The following is a 19,510-nucleotide window of genomic DNA, read 5'->3' as shown; positions in this document are numbered from 1 at the left end:
TTGGGATGTCCTGACTATGGGTCAGGTAGGTGATCTTGGTTGAAATATGACGTTCTTCAGAGAATAGTTCTAGCTGCCCAGACAACTTTTGTTCCGAGTAGGAAAATTAGATCTAACAAAAATGATCCCAAATGGATGAACAATAGATTAAAACATCTCATTGGTCAAAAGAGAGGCATATATAGGCGTATCAAAAGAGGGGATAGGCAGTTAAGAAATCAATATATTCAATTAAAGAGAGAAATAAAGAAAGGAATAAGAAAAGCGAAAAGGGATTATGAGGCTAAAGTCGCAAGGGATTCAAAGACTAACCCAAAAGGGTTCTTTCAGGTATACAGAAGTAAGATTAGGGACAAGATTGGCCCACTTAGAGTAACTCTGGTCAGATCACTGACAGTGATAAGGATATGTGTGAAATTCTCAATACCAACTTCCTCTCAGTTTTCACCCAGGAAAATACTAGCGATATTTCTGAAATAATAGATTATGTAGAACAGGATGATAATAAACTATGTACGACTGCGGTAACTAGTGACATGGTCCTCAGACAAATATAGAAACTAAAACCTAACAAATCTCCAGGCCCTGATGAACTGTTTGCGAGGGTGTTAAAGGAATGTAAAGAGGAACTTAGCATACTTTTGGCTAATCTTTTTAACATATCACTACAAACTGGCATAGTGCCTGGAAAATGGCAAATGTAATACCTATTTACAAGGTAGGTGACAGGTCCTTAGCTTCGAACTATAGACCAATTAGCCTTACCTCCATAGTGGGAAAATTTACGGAATCAATAATTGCCGAAGCAATTCGTAGCCATCTTGATAGGCACAGATTGCTTAAAGAGTCTCAACATGGTTTTACAAAGGGGCGTTCCTGTCTTACGAATTTACTAACTTTTTTCATTAAGGTGTTTGAGGAGGTAGATCATGGTAATGAATATGATATTGTGTATATGGACTTCAGTAAGGCTTTCGATAGAGTTCCACGTCAGAGGCTATTGAGGAAACTTAAGGCACACAGAATAGGAACAATTTTTTCCTGGGTAGAGGCATGGCTGACAAATAGGCAGCAGAGAGTTTACATAAATGGGGAGAAATCAGAATGGGGCACGTCACAAACGGTGAACCTCAGGGGACAGTGTTGAGCCCGTTGTTGTTCACAATTTACATAAACGACATAGATTAGGGAATAAATAGCGACATAAGCAAATTTGCTGATGACACCAAAACAGGCAGTCCAATTCATTCTAATGAGGGCACTAGAGCACTCCAGGATGATTTGAATAGACTGATGCAATGGTCGGAGAAGTGGCAGATGCAGTTTAATATTGACAAATGCAAAGTTCTAAATATTGGACAGTTAAATAACCATACCACATATAAACTAAATAATGTAGATCTTAATACTACTGATTGCGAAAAGGATTTAGAAGTTCTGGTTAGAAGTAATCTGAAATCAAGACAACAGTGCATTAGTGCTCACAATAAAGCTAACAGAATTCTTGGCTTCATATCTAGAAGTATAAATAATAGAAGTCCTCAGGTTGTTCTTCAACTCTGTATATCTTTGGTTAGGCCTCATTTAGACTATGCTGCTCAGTTCTGGTCACCGTATTACAGAATGGATATAAATGCTCTGGAAAACGTACAGAAGAGGATGACAAAGATGATCCCATGTATCAGAAATCTTCCCTATGAGGATAGATTGAGGGCCCTGAATCTGCACTCTCTCGAAAGGCGTAGAATTAGGGTTGATGTGATCGAGGTGTATAAATGGAAAACAGGAATAAATAAAGGTGATGTAAATAGCATGCTGAAAATTTCCAGCCAAGACAGGACTCGCAGCAATGGTTTCAAGTTGGAAAAATTCAGATTCAGGAAGGATATAGGAAAGCACTGGTTTGGTAATAGAGATGTGGATGAGTGGAACAAACTCCCGAGTACAGTTATTCAGGCTAAAACGTTGTGTAGTTTTAAAAATAGGTTAGATAAATACATGAGTGGGTGTGGGTGGGTGTGAGTTGGACCTGACTACTTGTGCTGCTGGGTCTGGTTCCGTGCTCCATCCTTGAGTGGAGGTGACCAGACTGGGTGGGTCATTGGGCTATTCCGGGGGAGGGGTCATTGGTCTAATCCGGGGGGGACATGGACCTGCTCCGCATGGGTCAGTAGGCCTGTTGCAGTGTTCCTTCTTTCTTATGTTCTTACATTTTCGGAAATTGACATCGGGCGCTGATGTGATGGTACCTAAGGCTCCTGAAGCACTTCCAAGGTTCTGAGTTATACGTCCTGTACTGGTATTTTTCTCAGCAAGCGAGATTTAAGCTGGGTGAGGTCCTGTATGTTGGATCTTCCTCTTAGGTACAGTGCCGTCCTTCTTGGTTCAAAGTCTCTTAGTTTTCAGAATGTTTTGGTCGCTGTGGATTGCACTGAGAGGCATGTCTAGCAGACAGTGTATTAGCACATCTTTTATCACCCGCCCTATGGATTTCTAGTTTTGATAACAAGTGGTGATTCACGGTAGTTCACCTTCTGAAACATCTCATAGGGCTATGTTTCGGGCAGTGAGAATAAACTCCCCTTTAATATTTGGGGACACTGATATCTTCAGTCCGTATTTTTTTCTCTAGGTGAATTATAGCAGCATATGCGTTGTTACGGAGTCCTTTGTTGGTCAACCAAAATTTTTTGCCTGGGAATGATTTGGCTTCCCCAGGAAGCAAGAAAATACTTGGACTTGGGGATACAACTTCCTGCCAAACATCGATATCCAGTATTTCTGTGAGATTAGCATTTCTTGATCCGTCTCTGTCTCACTGCTCCTACTGGCCCGGTTGGTTTCATTTGTCTCGCTGTCTGCAGTCCAAACCTAACTTAGAAATCTCACTCAACCTAACTTAAAATAGCATATTTTTTTAGCTAACTTCTGCTATGTATAGCATAGGTCAATTTAAAATTATTTAATATTGCTTGCAATAGCTTGTCTTGCACTGTTAATATTGCGACTGAACTGGGACTGAACTGGGACTGAACAGGGACTGAACAGACCTCTTAAAAAAGTAAACGATGGTTCCACTATCTTAAATGCTCCACCAACCATCAAGGCATGGCACAACTTGCTACTTTTTGGCAATGTCTGCTTAGCTGTGCCGGAAAGAAGGGGAAAGAGGTTAGCCTCAATGATCATTAAATCCTTAAGAGACTTTCCTAGAGTTGATAACCTCATTCGCCTTCCCAGTCAATACAAAAACGGGAGAGGCAGAACCCCCTCTCACTCCACTGACAGTGAAAAAGTCAGTGTGCAGGTGAGCAAGAAAATTGAACAGGGCAACACAGTGGGGGCAATCAGAATTCTTACCAGTGAAGATACAGTTGCTTCCAGGGATGCTGACACGGCTGAAGCACTTAGAGGAAAGCAACCTGCCAGGGAAACCAGGGGCACCAACATTTCCAACACCTCTGTCCCCACTGTGAAACCATTGATCGTAGAAGACTCGGACGTTTACAAAGCAATAATGTTGTTCCCATCTGGCTCTGCTAGGGTTACACTGGAATAAGGCCACAGCACTTAAAGCAAATGGTTAATCCAGTTATTGGGGAGATTGCAGAGACACTGCATTCAGAGATCACAAGGTTCGTGAACAATTCCTTGGCTGGCCTGATTTCTGACGAAATTAAACCTTCCTTTTTTGGTGGTTTACTTTGAACACTTAAAAAGAAGGATGGAGGAATTAGGCCTATTGCAGTAGGCAACACTTTTCGCAGTCTCGTTTCCAAAGCTGCTGTCCGAAGTATTCGTGCACAGGCAGCCATGATGCTTCAGCAAAACCAGCTTGGTTTTGGGGTCTCTCAAGAAGTGAAGCAGCGGTTCATGCAACAAGGGCGTATATCACAACCTGCCTGAAGACAATGCAGTGGTAAAATTAGACTTCAAGAATGCATTTAATCTTCTGAAAAGAGATGTGGCAATAGCAGCGGTACGAGAACATTTCCCTTTGTTTCAGCTGGATATAGCAAGGAATCAGTGCTCCGGTTTGGAGAGCATGGAATCACATCATCAGAGAGTGTCCAGCAAGGGTATCCTCTTTTACCATTTCTCTTCTGTATAGCGGTTAGGGAAATCAGTCAGACTGACCAGTGAGCTAAACATCTGGTTCCTGGATGATGGCATACTAGCAGGTACAAAGGAATCCCTTCTAGATGATCTTACACAAATGATGACACCGGGACAGGAAATGGGTCTCATCCTGAATCCACCCAAATGTGAAATCATCTCACTCAGTCAACAAGTGATAAATGCAGTGAGATCCAAACTACCAGGAGCATCAGTCACTACCCCTACAAATAGCGTCTTGCTTGGAGCACCTCTGGGAAGCGATGCCATTGACACAATTCTCAGGAAGAAATTGGGAGAGTTGAGGGGAATGGAACAATGAATAGGCAATCTTGACACCCACGATGCCTTGTACCTTCTCACAAAGTACTTGAGTCTGCCCAGGTTGACATATTTCCTAAGATGTGCACCTTTGTATGATAACCCTATACTGCACGAATATGACAGTATCCTGAGGCAGAGTTTTACGGAAGTACTTAACCTTACTCTCGAAGATGGGCAGTGGAACCAAGCTACACTTCCAGTCAGACTAGGAGGAATTGGTGTCCGCAAGTCATCACAGATTGCGCTACCTACTTTTCTGTCCTCATGTATTGCATCCAGAGGGCTTGTAGCAGTGAGTCTCCCTGAACATCTTAGGGACAAGATTGGAGTCCAGGACCAAAAGTTCATTGACTGAGCTATAATCTGGGAAAATCTAATGGGCTCTGAGACCAGACCTGCTCCTCCCAACAACTACAAACAGTAGCACTGGGATGGCCGTATAGTGGAGAAAATAGCCTCAACAATGCTTCAGAGTGTGTCAGGGAAGGATAGAGCCCACCTCCTGGCAGTGAGAGCTCCTCAAGCAAGGGACTTTCTGTTGGCTGTTCCCAACTCCAGGCTTGGCACACGCCTCGCCCCACAGACCATCCGCATTGGTATTGCACTTCGACTTGGCGCCCCTATTCACGCCGAACACAGGTGTATTTGTGGCAGTTAAGTAGCAGACCGATTCGGGTACCATGGTCTTGTGTGCTGTAAATCCGAGGGAAAGATTGCAAGACATGAGGAGGTTAATAACATTATCAAGAGGAGCCTCACAACAGCCGGATGCCCAGCAGTAAGGGAGCCACCCCAGCTATGCAGATCTGATGGCAGCCAGAAGCGTCCAGATGGTATCACCCTTCAGGCATGACTTCCGAAACCCTCTCTCTTATAATCTAACTTTTTCTCTCTTACAACTCTCTTTACCACATCATTCCACCAATACTGCACATTCAAACACAAAAAATTACATATGGAAATGAACAAATATATAAACACAAATACATACACACATGCAGCCTAATATATGAAGGTACACACAGACGCTTGTACTCACAAACATACACACACGTATACATACATATTTAAATATGTTACTGCACTAGAATTTTATAACCCTCCTCCATATCTCCTTTTGCAGGTACTGAATCCTTTCTCTGATCGAACAGCGACAGAAATACTTTTGGTTTCCCTTTCTTTTTGTCTTCACTGTTGGCTTCTTCAGTCAAGTATAGAGGTGACTAGACAGGGAGAGGCAGACTCAGTGGAGAGGTGAAGATTATTGTTTTGAGATTATTTTTCTTTCAGTCTAGATAAGTGTTGAGCTCAATACTGTTATTACTATTATTACTACTACAAGAAGGAAATCCACTACCTGTCCTTCTAGTATTACTTCCTCTACTGCTACGACTCCTACTACTTGTTCTACTTCTGCTTCTTACTTGTGTGTGATGGCTTGCTTTAATCCTTCTGAGGTTGTAGGAACAATGTCCACACGCTCACTCAATGTTTTGAAGTCTGTTGAATCTGATTCCTTGAAGAATTCTCTATACTGGGCTCCATAGGGTGGCATTGTAACCCTAGAAAGTAGAAAACATATATTTTATCTTTCCCGTCATTAAATAGGAGACGACAACCCTTTCTTACCCCTAGCATATAATTGTAGTCTATTAATATTTAAACAATAATACATTCCTGAAGAGAAATGGATCTGATACTAAAGATAACTGAGAAATATTCTGGAATATTGAGCCACAAGATTACTATTCGTAGTTCACTTAGAAAAAATCAGTCAGCTTCCAGTTACAGGTTCCTAGACACAGGGGCCCCAGCTCAGCACTGAGCCAGAGCTCCTCCACCAAAGTCCTCTCACAGAGCCTCTAGTTTTTCAACCAACCAGAGGTTATCAGAAATCTTCAGACGGAGCGTCCGTCTCTGCATCCGCGGAGATGGACGCTCCGCTCTATGCAGAATGCATGCATAGTTCCTTTGTCTGAAGGCAAAGGGGACAAAAGAGTGTAAAAATCATAAGGAAATAAATCTGTTGAATATACCTACCTATCCTGTACTCTCCCACAACAATCCTGTACTCTCCCATAGCACTCCCACAACTATCCTGTACTCTCCCATATCTCTTCCACACCTAACTAGTACTCTCCTAGAGCACTCCCACACGCATCCTGTACACACCATCACCCATCCTGTACTCTACCTCAGCACTCCCAAACCCATCCTTTACAATCCTACAACTATCCTGCACACTTTCGCAGAGCACTCCCACACCTATACTGTACACTAAAACACCCATTCTGTACAGTACAACCCATATTCTGTACACTTCCTCAGATACTCTACTCTCCAGAGTAATTCCACACCCATCCTATAGTCTCCCAGAGAACACCAAAACCCATCCTGTACAATTGAACACTCATACTGTACTCTCCAATACCACATCCACACCAATGCTGTACACTCCAACACCCATCTTGTAAACTCTCAGAGGAATCTGACACTCATCATGTACTCTCCCAGAGTACTCCCACACCCATCTTCTACTCTGAGCATTCCCACACCTATCCTTTACTCTCCCAGAGCTCTCTCCCACCCATCCTGTATTCTCCCAGAGCACTCCCACACCCATTTTGTAACCTAAACATCTATCATATACTCACTAAGAGCAATCCCACACCCATCCTCCACACTCCCACAATCATCCTGAACTCTCCCAGGCACTCCCACATCTATCCTGTACAATTCAACACCCATCCTGTACTCGTCCACAGCTCTACCACTCCCATCCTGTAATCTCCTGGGGCACTCCCATACCTATCCTGCACTCTCCCACATCACTCCCACACCCATCTTGTACTCACCCATAGCACTCCCACACCTATCCTGTACTTTCCCAGAGAACTCTCCCACCCATCCTGTACTCTCCCATATTACTCCCACGGCAATCTTGTACTCACCCAGAGCACTCTCACACCCATTCTGTAGTTTAAAACACCCATCCTATACTTTCCCACAGCACTCCCACATGCATCCTGTACAATTTAACACCCATCCTGTACTCTCCCAGGGATCTCCCACACCCATCCTGTTCTCTCCCAGAGTACTCCCACATCCATTTTCTACTCTCCCAGGGATCTCCCACACCCATCCTTTACTTTCCCAGCGCATGCCCACATACATCATGTTCTCTCCCAGAGAATTCCCACATCCATTCTGCACTCTCCCAGTGCACTCCCACACTCGTCCTCGATACTCCCACATGCATCCTGTACAATTTAACACCAATTCTGTACTCTTCCAAAGCTCTCCCACACCAATACCCTATTCTCCATGAGCACTCCCACACTTATCCTTCACTCTCCCACTTCACTCCTACACTCATCTTGTAATCTCCAATAGCACTCTCATATGCATCCTCTAAACTCAAACTCCCATTCTCTACTCCCTAGATCACTCCCTCATCCATCATGTACTTTTCAACATCAATCCTGTACTCTCCCAGAGTACTCCCACACCTATCCTGTACACTCCAACACATATCCTGTATTCTCCAAGAGTACTCCCATATTCATCCTGTGTACTCCCACACCTCTCCTTCACTCTCCCACATCACTCCCAAACCCATCTCGTACTCACGCAGAGCACTACCTCACCCATCCTGTACTCATCCAGAGCACTACCTCACCCATCCTGTACTCACGCAGAGAACTCCCACACCCGTACTGTACAGTCCCAGAGTACTCCCACATCCATTCTGTAGTCTCTCAGAGCCCCCCCACACCTATCCTGTACTCTCCCAGAGCACTCCCACACCTATCCTGTACTCTCCCAGAGCACTCCCACACCTATCCTGTACTCTCCCAGAGCACTCCCACACCTATCCTGTACTCTCCCAGAGCACTCCCACACCTATCCTGTACTCTCCCAGAGCACTCCCACACCTATCCTGTACTCTCCCAGAGCACTCCCACACCTATCCTGTACTCTCCCAGAGCACTCCTACACCTATCCTGTACTCTCCCAGAGCACTCCCACACCTATCCTGTACTCTCCCAGAGCACCCCCACACCTATCCTGTACTCTCCCAGAGCACTCCCACACCTTTCCTGTACTCTTCCAGAGCACTCCCACACCTATCCTGTACTCTCCCAGAGCACTCCCACTCCTATCCTGTACTCTTCCAGAGCACTCCCACACCTTTCCTGTACTCTTCCAGAGCACTCCCACACCTATCCTGTACTCTCCCAGAGCACTCCCACACCTATCCTGTACTCTTCCAGAGCACTCCCACACCTATCCTGTACTCTTCCAGAGCACTCCCACACCTATCCTGTACTCTTCCAGAGCACTCCCACACCTTTCCTGTACTCTTCCAGAGCACTCCCACACCTATCCTGTACTCTCCCAGAGCACTCCCACACCTATCCTGTACTCTTCCAGAGCACTCCCACACCTATCCTGTACTCTCCCAGAGCACTCCCACACCTATCCTGTACTCTCCCAGAGCACTCCCACACCTATCCTGTACTCTCCCAGAGCACTCCCACACCTATCCTGTACTCTCCCAGAGCACTCCCACACCTATCCTGTACTCTCCCAGAGCACTCCCACACCTATCCTGTACTCTCCCAGAGCACTCCCACACCTATCCTGTACTCTTCCAGAGCACTCCCACACCTATACTTCTTTAAGTGTACTGTTATCTTCCCACCTCAATCAACATCTATTCAAAGTGATCATAATCTGTCGTAAAAGCTCGTTGTCTAATTACCATTAATTCTATATCAGCTTTTATTTCTACATAATCTACTTGAGTCCTCGCAGTCATTAATGGTCCTGGTGGTCCTGGTGGTCCTGGTGGTCCTGGTGGTCCTGGTGGTCCTGGTGGTCCTAGTGGCCTAATCTTACTTTCCAGAGTGATCTTCTGGAACTCTCTGAAGGAGCCGTGATTCACTTCCAAGTCAGCTTGATCAGTTTGTTAATTATCTTATAAATTTCTATCAGTGAAGCTAAATAAATGTGCGTTCGGTCACCACTTCTGGCCAGTATCACCGATAAACAGGCAGCTGACAACTGTTGTTAGGTAAGACACATATGCAACAGTTAGGTATCTTTATTTCGAAACGTTTCGCCTACACAGTAGGCTTCTTCAGTCGAGTACAGAAAGGTTGATAGAAGCAGGAGATACTTGAAGACGATGTAATCAGTCCATCACCCTTATTGTTTCAGACAACGGAACAATGCTCTTCTCCAGACTGAGGGACTGACCACCTCAAAACTTTAAGGGTGATGGACTGATTACATCGTCTTCAAGTATCTTCTGCTTCTATCAACCTTTCTGTACTCGACTGAAGAAGCCTACTGTGTAGGCGAAACGTTTCGAAATAAAGATACCTAACTGTTGCATATGTGTCTTACCTAACAATCTGTCGGTATTTCATACCATTTTAATGTTCAAGCTGACAACTGGTTGACACATACTCTAATAAATGCCCCAGGCTTGTTACAACCCAATAGTCATTATGATTATAACCCACTACAAAGTACAACGTTCAAACATAACCGATGGGGAGCGCTGGCTCAATCTCTTGGTCACAGATACGGGTGTTAAGTAAGCAACTTTGCTAACGTAATCTGATGGTGAGATGCAGCTATGTTGCCAGATAGCGTCAACATCTTGGTAATGGCAGTTTCTCTCGGAGGCGCTGCTGTCGCCCCTCATATTCAAGCGGCGATCATGTCATGCTACACCTAAAGCCCCTTAGCACCCAAACAAGCTAACTAGATGTAACTGTTACTGCTAGCTTTGTGTATAATATGTTACTTCTACTGGTCTCGGGATACTCCCCAGATAAGGAGCCAAGGCCGGGTCACCACTACTTGGAAAAGACCCGGGCCGGGAGAATACCGGCAAATAAGAAAAAAAAATTCTACTGCACAAAGATCCTATGGGTGGTTTTCTCATGATTAACACTTAATAAAAAAATCATTAGTTAAAGATGTAATAAGACTACTAGCCGCTGGTGCTAAGTTTCTTAGATACCTTTCTAGGTATCTGAAGGACCATTTTTTTTTGTCGTAAAAAGAAGGATCTTCCTTGACTGGCAACAAATTAATCACTTCGTCAATCAAATCCACACTAAACACCAGCCATCTCATACTTAGTCGTTATATGTAAATTATCTCTTCCGGCAGAGCTGAGCTTACCAGGGAGTCGGGTGGCTCAGTATCCTAGGTGAGTTTTCTAGGTTTCCCGCTGTTACTTGGACTCACAATATTAGGTATCAAAATTACCCGTGGAATACTGTCCCTTCCAGGGAAGTTCCTTGATGCTGGTGAGGGGCTCTTGATCTAGGGAATTGGATCCGTGCTCCAAATCCCTGAATTAACCCTGAATGCCTACTGTCCCCCTCTCCCACAGCACTGCATAATCCCTACGGTTATCGTGCTTCCCCATTAAAATAACAATACCCGTGCATTACAGATTTGCGCAAATCTGCAATGGGGTACAATGGCGGCTTACCTGTTGTGGAGTCTGAGGGAGTTTTTTTTTCGCGGCCCGGTCGTGGACCGGGCCGCGGGGGCGTTGATCCCCGGAATAACCTCCAGGTAACCTCCAGGTAAGACTTCCTGATGTATATTCTACCATAATACTACTAATAAGTCACTAATACTTTCACCTGTAACTTAAGATCCAGGAACACGTTCCTTAATCTGGTCAACCTGAGGCGCAACCATTTAGAGACTGCCGGCTACAAGCCTCTCATGGCAGGGCACAGTGATGTCAAACATCTGGCCTAGAGTGAACGACAATACTAAGCTACTTACACTTACATTTCAAGCCTAACTTAAGTGTGTAAACTACAATCTTAGATTTGGTTTTAGCTTACTAATATCTTATGACTAACTAACCTTACAATCAAGGTTTAGGACTGAGGCATGTCAGTATCACAGTACGTCACCAGCTCTCTCTCTCTCTCTCTCTCTCTCACTTTAAAAAGTTACAGTTACTCATACGGAAAACTCTGGTTTTTCCAAACTACTGATAATCCTCATTACTTTACATACTACGCACATCAGTAACACTGGTCTTTAGTTTAGCGCTACCTATCTGTCCCATTTCTTAACTACTGGGATTACGTTTACTGCCTACCACACCTCTGGCAGTTACTTTGTGTTGCATGAGTTGTGAAGATCGTGGCTAGTGATTCACACTGTTTCCGCTCCCTCTCTCAGGACCCAGAGAGAGATATTATCTCTTATTTATCTCTAGCTACCACCATAGTTTCTCAGCCTCTTCTCAAGTCGTATGTATTATGTCTGTGTGTGTATGAGGTTTTTTGTGTTAATCAAGTTTAAACAAATTTACATTCATTTTCCCCATACAGCATCAGATATATTATGGACAAAATGTGAAGCAATTTCAAAATCGTTTTTCAAGTCTGTTAAGGGACGTTCAGTATAATATGCCCCATCTTTATATCATATTTTATATTATTAACAAAAGCAGATTACAGACAAATCTCTCATAGGTTTTACTTATATAGCCATTGTTAATTAACCTCTCTGTTATTATTTATGATAAAATATTAGAACGTAATTTTGCCCAGGTTTCTGTGCAGAAAAGGTTTTATATAAGTAGCTGAAGCAAGAAAACTTTATTATTCAGTGATTTATATGGCGTGTGGAGAAGTGGTTGCTGAATCTGGTTCCTTTAACCTCAACAGACGACTTACTGACCTCTAGCTGTCTTCTGCTGTGCGGTCACATAAACATTACCAACTATTTCTTCATCAATAAGCAGGTGAATTGGGAATTTGCTCTAGGATAAAATTCTTGATTGTTTCTGTTGTAAATGAGAAAATAGTTTAGTGAAATATAATTGCGAGATATGATATAAGTAGCGTCAGGTAAGATTACACGACCTACAAGCTGTAGCCATCTACCTCGCAAATGAACTTTGTATATTCTACAGTCTCCTGGCACCTCCACATCAACAAACAAGAGAACAGGGAATTTTAAGGTTAACATGAAAATATTCTTTGTATACCTGGAGTTTACCCGAGGAGGTTTGCCGGATCAACGCCACCGTGGCCCGGTCCGTCACCAGGTCTAGTGGTGGCTAAGAGCCTGATCACCCAGGTTGCTACTGCTGGCTGCACGTAAACCGACGTACAAGCCACATCTCAGCTGGTTAGGAATTGTCTTTAGGTGCCTATCCAGCGCCTTCTATTGCTAGTCCCCCTTATGTATGCTAGGGGGAGGGCAGTTGAACAGTCTTAGGCCCCTGACACTGTCTTGTCTCTAAGCATACTCGTGAAGCTCCTGCTTTTCACTCCTGCCAAATCTTTCACTTTCGTAGGGAGCGATTTTTAGTGTGCAGATTTGGGACTAATCCCTCTAGGATTTTCCATGTTTATGTTACTATGTATCTTTCTCGCCTGCATTCCAGGAGTTCAAATAATGGGACTTCAGTCGTTCCCAGTAATTTAGGTTCTTTTTCGTACTTATACGTGCTATGAAAGTTCTTTGTATATTCTCCAGGTTTGCAATTTCGCCTTCTTTGAAAGGGGTTATTAATGTACAGCAATAATCCAGCCTAGAGAGAACAAGCGATGTGAAGAGAATCATCAAGGGCTTGGTATCCCTAGTTTAGAAGGTTCTCATTATTCTTCCTATCATTTTTCTAAGAAATGTGGTAAGATATATTGTTGTGATCTTTGAAATCGCGAATCTCTCACATTAACACTCTCAGGTCTTTCACACTAGTTTTTCGCTGTATATGTGGTTTTAATTTGTTTTATACTCCGATACAGTTGTAATTTCCTCGAGTTTTCCATTTCATATTGTTTTCTGCTGCCCATTTATGGATTTGCCTGATGTCCGCGTGGAGACTTGCAGTGTCTTCGATGAATGACACTGTCATGTAGATTCGGGTGTCATCCGCAAAGGATGACATGTCTGTCTATATCAGATATGAGGATGAGGAACAGAATGGGAGCAAATATTGTACCTTGTGGAACAGAGCTTTTCACTGTAGCGGCCACCGACTTACTCTGTTTACTATTACTCTTTGGATTTTATTTGTAAGGAAGTTATAGATCAATCTATCATTCTTTCCTGTTATTCCTTTATCACCCATTTTGTGCTCTATTACACCATGATCGCACTTATATACTAAATTTGCATTTTATTTGTCATCCAGAGCATCCAAGACCATGTCATAGTGGTCCAGTAGTTGGGATAGGCAGGAAAGACCTGCTCCAAAGCCCTGGGTTTTGTAATTGATGGGTATCCAAGTGGGTGGCGATCTTGCTTCTTAGAACCCTTCGAAGATTTTTATGATATGGGATGTTAGTACTATTGGTCTGTAGTTCTTTGGAATTGCTTTACTGCCATCTTTGGGGAGTAGGTTCATGTCTGTTGTTTTTAGTGACTGTGGGATGACCCCTGTTTCCATGCTTCCTCTCCATAGAATGCTGGAGGTAAATGACAGGGGCTTCTTGCATTTCTTGATGAACATGAAGTTCCAAGAGACTGGGCCTGGGGCAGAGTGCATAGGAATGTCATTTATTGTTTTTTTTCAAAGTCTTGTGGTGGTTTCACTGTCGACTTTTAGCCTGATTAATGGCTCACTCAACGCAGAGTCAAACTGGGACTTTAATATCTCACTAATTTCATTGTCCCATCTCGCCTAAGCAAGGGCCCAATTTTGGATGTTGTTTTTGCCCTAGATTTGGCATAAGAGAAGAAGTGTTTTGGGTTTCTCTCAATTTCATTTATGGCTTTAAGTTCTTCATGTGTTTCTTGTTTCCTGTATGATACCTTAAGCATAAGTTCAATATCGCTATTTCTCTGACCAGTACCTCCTTTCGTATTTCAGATACATTAGCCCCTCTCAGCCGCTCTGTGATTCTTCACCTTTGCCTGTAAACGGAGTATTTCTCTCTTTCTAGTTTACTTCTTTTCTAAACGGAAGGTGCCTTGAGCATACCTCAAGTGCAACAAAGTTAATTTTATCTAGGCAAATTTTCGGATCCATGTTGTTTAGGATATCTTCCCATCTTATTTCATTTAGAACATGGTTGATTTAATCCCACTTTGCTTTTTGTACTGAAGATGAATTTGATCACCTTATGCTGGTCAGGAGCCCTGTGCATACATGTCTGTATTTCTGGTTTGTTATGATATGTGTGTATTGTCTTTGATACTGTTATATTTCGTATCAGATCATAATATTAGTGAAGATGAGGTCGAGTGTATTTTCCAGTCTTGATGGTTCCACTGTTTGCTAGCTTAAACTGAATTTATTGCATAGATTTAATATCTAATGTGTGTGTGAATTTTCATCTGAGCTGCCTCCTGGGGTTATCTCTGCTAAAACATTAATTGCTTCATTCCTTAAGTTGAAATCATCCATCAGCAAGATATTTTTGGCAGTAGTTGGGAAATTTTCCAAACAGTTGCCAATTTTCTAAAGTTGTTCCTGGAATTACTGGGAAGCTGCATCAGGAGGCTTGTATACAACCACAATGACAAGGTTTTGCTTTCAGTCTTTACTGCCAAGACTACAACTACATCATTTGAGGTGTTTAGTTGTTTCGAGCAAATGAGAGACACTGTGACATACAAGCCAACCTCCCCTTGTTGTTATTATCAAAGAAAAAAATTGCTTAGTCCTTTGGCTAGTGTCAACTAATTCAGTGTATGAAAGATATCTAATGTAATAAGATAACTTACAGCGTCTACCCTCACTGTTCACATAAAGATAACGGCTATTTTTTGGGTTATTTTACCAGGAGGGTTAACGATCCAGGTTTTTTCGTCGCCAGGAACTGTTTGCCTTATATCCGTCGGGTCCTTTAATTTCCTCCCTTAGGATGTAACTCAGAACAGTCGACTAACACTTAGATACTTACTACAATTATGTAAACAAAGGTAGCAGCTGCCAAGAAACATGCAGAATGTTTCACCCGTTCAGTGATCGATGCCCAGTTTCCTCCACTCCCTCAGTGAGCTGAGGACGCTGTCAACTGAGCCATGAGCACCCAAACACTTTTTAATCAACATTCAATAAAATAAGGAATTTACGATATGTTATAATGTTTGCGTCTCACTACAAGAAACGAAAGTGTATATATTAAGTGACTCACGAAATCGCAATGACACTGGCCCAGTGGCTAGCGCGTTGGTCTGGCGTTTTATGACTGATTTATTTATTTTTTATTTATTTATTTATTTATTAATTTGAACATGATACAGAGAAGTACAAGGAATACAGTTTTTAAAGTGCAGCATGCCAAAACCCCTTGTATGTAGAGCATTATGGGCAGGCTTAAAAATAACTTAAGATTAACTAAGCAATGCTATATTCAGTGGTACAAAAATTATTGTAACAATTTAGTACAAATGAGTATTACAAAGACAGGTCATATGGTCATTTTCTGTGTTGCTGTGTAATCAGTAGAATAGAGTATTATGTTAGGTAATGAAGTTAAATAGTAACAAAGTTTGATTGGCTCACAGGTTGACATTTATGAGATACAATAATGAGATTCATATATGAAATACAATTTATGAGATACAATTATTCAGTATTTATTTAGTTGTGGGTGAGTAAGTGATTTTTGAGAAGAGACTTGAATTTGTAAACAGTTAATGTTTCTTTTATATTCACAGGTAATTAATTCCAGATTTTAGGGCCTTTTATGTGCATTGAGTTTTTGCATAGCGTGAGATGGACACGAGGAAATCGCGGGTTCTAACCTCGCCCCTGGTATGGTTTGTATATAGAGAGAATCGTGTGATTTGCTGTTAAATATATTGAAGTCTATTTGCCTGATAAAACAATCACACGTCCCAGGCGTCGACCATCACTGCAAACATAAACAATCACAATCACATCGTCACTAACAAGAAATACAACAAAAAACTGAAAGTATGATAAAATTCTAAGTTGTCACTATAATAAACGTGAAAGTTGCATAGTGAATCGTGAGACAGAACTATGTAATAAAATGTCTGAGCCGAGTCAGTGAACAAAATATAAAACCGTCAGCCGTCCAGTGAGCTACATAACTATCTCCATCCACTTATACATCAAAACCAATCTAAAGTGACGAATAAGACAAATGTTCAACACTTGGGTATCTTTATTCTGAAGACGTTTAGCCAACCAGTGACATTATCAATTGAACACAGATGTTGGTATAAACCTTGGTAATAAATACCGACAAGTTGGTTTAGAAAGACACGTAAGCAAACACTATGACATATTTAAAGTATGCTATGTCCATAGTGTGTTGCAGTGTCAGACAAGATGGTGTAAACCTTGGTAATAAATACCGACAAGTTGGTTTAGAAAGACACGTAAGCAAACACTATGACATATTTAAATATGTCATAGTGTTTGCTTACGTGTCTTTCTAAATGAACACAGATGTTATTCGTTAAACAGGATACTTTCTTCACTTTCTGGCCCAACTCTTAGGCATGAACTACTTCCAATAGCGAGTCCGCCTTATACTGCTGATCCTCACAGGTTCCTATATAAGCGACAGTCTTTCTGTCTATTCATTTATAAAAACAAGCAGTTGTTACTCTTAATTTAACGAAGGAAGACTGGTAGGCCAAGAAGTCTTCAGTCAGATAATCAAGAGCTCCAGTGGCGGGTCATCATATGGCTAAGACCAGAGACTGGAAACACGAATCTCACCTAGTCTGCCTGTTCTTCAGGATCATGAAGACTACGGTGGCGAGCACCATCTAGGCTGAGGGACTGATTACCTCGTCTTCTTCTGTCTCAAGTTTCAACACCTTCAATCCTACTGGTCTGCGACACGCCTTCAGAATGAACTTACCCAGATGTTACACATGTGTCTTCTTCATCGTTTTGTCTGAACTATATACTATTACTCTTACTAATAATTTAAGATACGGAAAATTTTTTGTGCGTCTTGTTATAGCCTATTTTATACTGATATGGTTGGGTATTAAATTTATATTAGTTACTCGGGGTGTATCAGCTGTCTGCTGTTTCTCTGAACGAAATGCCAGACCCATTTTCTTTGGAGAGGAGAGAATCTAAACTGTCAAACACTAGCTTCCCAAGTAATAATAATAATAATAATAATAATAATAATAATAATAATAATAATAATAATAATAATAATAATAATAATAATAATAATCTCTGTTTCTACAAGTACGTTATACAACTCATTCAGACCTAGCTCACATCAGTGACATACTGGATATACAGAGCATTTCGGTCAAATTAAGATAATTTTATCGCTAGGATGCGACCCACATCTTTCGGCTACCCTTCAAGGAAGGTTCCTTGATGCTGGTGAGGGGCTCTTGATCTAGGGAACTGGATCTGTGAAGGACATGACCTCTCAGTGGCTACATTCTCACTACTACTACTACTCTGCACCTCTCCTTCCGACAGTATTTAAGTCTGCACTGTCGCTTGATCTTCAGATAGTTCCTGACTATGGAACTGAACTGCTCCAGGCTGAGGGACTGATAACCTCAAATTCTACGACTTCAAGGGTGATGGACTGATTACATCGTCTTCACATCTCTACTGTTCCTGCCTACTTTCTGTATTCGACTGAAGAAGCCTACTGTGTAGGCGAAACGTTTCGGAATAAAGTTGTCTAACTGTTGCATATGTGTCTTACCTAACAACCTGTAGGTATTGTATACCATTTTGATGTCCACGTTTTATTGTACATCAACCAGTTCAAGAAGAGAACCAAAAGGTGCCTAATGAATGTAGCGACAGAAAGGGAGGAGAATTATTTTTTTATTTTTTTAGCTAACACACTGGTAAATGTAGATAACTCATTTGACCTTATTCCTAGTATATCTCCTTTATAGTATAATAATACGATATTATCTCCTTCAGAGTATGATAATAAGGTATTAAAAGGACCCCAATGGAAATAAGTCACTTTGTCTGACTTTTTTGGGTTATCCCAGGTTCTCTACACATATGCTGCTATGTATGATAATCTGTATAAATGTATCTGTGTATAACTGAATAAACTTACTTACTAAACAATTGGGGTATAGCCATAAACCCGTAGACAGATCTAACATAGTACTAAATATCGATAACGAGGTATGCCACGACACAACTATACATCTACTATATATATGTCGCCTCAGCACTAGTAAATAAAGTATCAGCTGCATCAAATACCCTTAACACAGACTCTGATAAGTTTACAACATACTGTATCATAAAGGGATAGACCCAAACAGTTGTCAACTAATAAGTGTATCTCATGACTTTATTGAAAAAGAACTAAGCAGGTTAAACCCAATTAAGAACACTGGCCCTGATAACATCCCGTCTAAGTTCCTAAAAAATGGGGCCTCTGAATTGCCAATCCCCATTGCTCACATAATAAACTTGTCCATCACCACTAATACCGTACCAGAGGGGTTCAAGGAGGCCAGAGTTGATCTCATCTTCAAGAAAAATAGTAGGCCTGATGTCAGCAACTATAGGCCTGTTAGTATACTCAGTATTATATCCAGAATTCTAGAGAGAGCGGTGTACTCTCAAGTAGTTAAGTTCCTTAATGACAACCAAAGTCTTCATAATTACCTATCATGCTTCAGGAGATCTTATTCGACCGACACCTAATTAATCTGATGGATGACACGAAAACTGAAATGTCGATGCTATCAACCACATTCAGGGCCAGATTAAGAAGTCTCCGGGCCCTAGGCTATTCAGATTGACGGGGCCCCTTTGAGTTACAGGTAAGCGAAGCGACCCCTTCCAGCTTGGGGGAGGGGGGGGGGGGGTCGGTGTGAGCCTGTTTAAGGTCTAATTAAATACATTCTGGCTATTTAGATTAAATTTAATAGGGAAAGTACATCAAGACAACCAAAACCATTTACCAACAGCCATTATAACTATCTTGTTAAATCATGCATTTTAAAGAGAATAAACTCAAGACAGCATAGTATTACTAGATTAGGCTATTAAAGTAGTGACATCATGTACCTATTATATTCAGCATAACCACTACAGCACTATTATTCCCTTTATAAATCA

The 19,510-nt window shown here is 41.9% G+C and overlaps 1 protein-coding gene across 1 annotated transcript in view; it reads right to left on the bottom strand.

Annotated features, from left to right (window-relative positions):
* LOC138854204 (ionotropic receptor 21a-like) overlaps positions 1-19,510 on the bottom strand; it is a 497,881-nt gene that overhangs the window by 408,023 nt on the left and 70,348 nt on the right. Inside the window, exon 5 of the mRNA XM_070096002.1 lies at positions 5,865-6,002. Coding sequence (XP_069952103.1) covers positions 5,865-6,002 — 138 coding nt within the window. The remainder of the gene's footprint in view (positions 1-5,864; positions 6,003-19,510) is intronic.

The sequence above is a fragment of the Cherax quadricarinatus genome, chromosome 52, assembly GCF_038502225.1.
Source record: "Cherax quadricarinatus isolate ZL_2023a chromosome 52, ASM3850222v1, whole genome shotgun sequence".
In the NCBI taxonomy this organism is placed as follows: Eukaryota; Metazoa; Arthropoda; class Malacostraca; order Decapoda; family Parastacidae; genus Cherax; species Cherax quadricarinatus.
The sequence above is the reverse complement of the archived record's forward strand: the minus strand, read 5'-3'. Positions and strand labels throughout refer to the sequence as shown.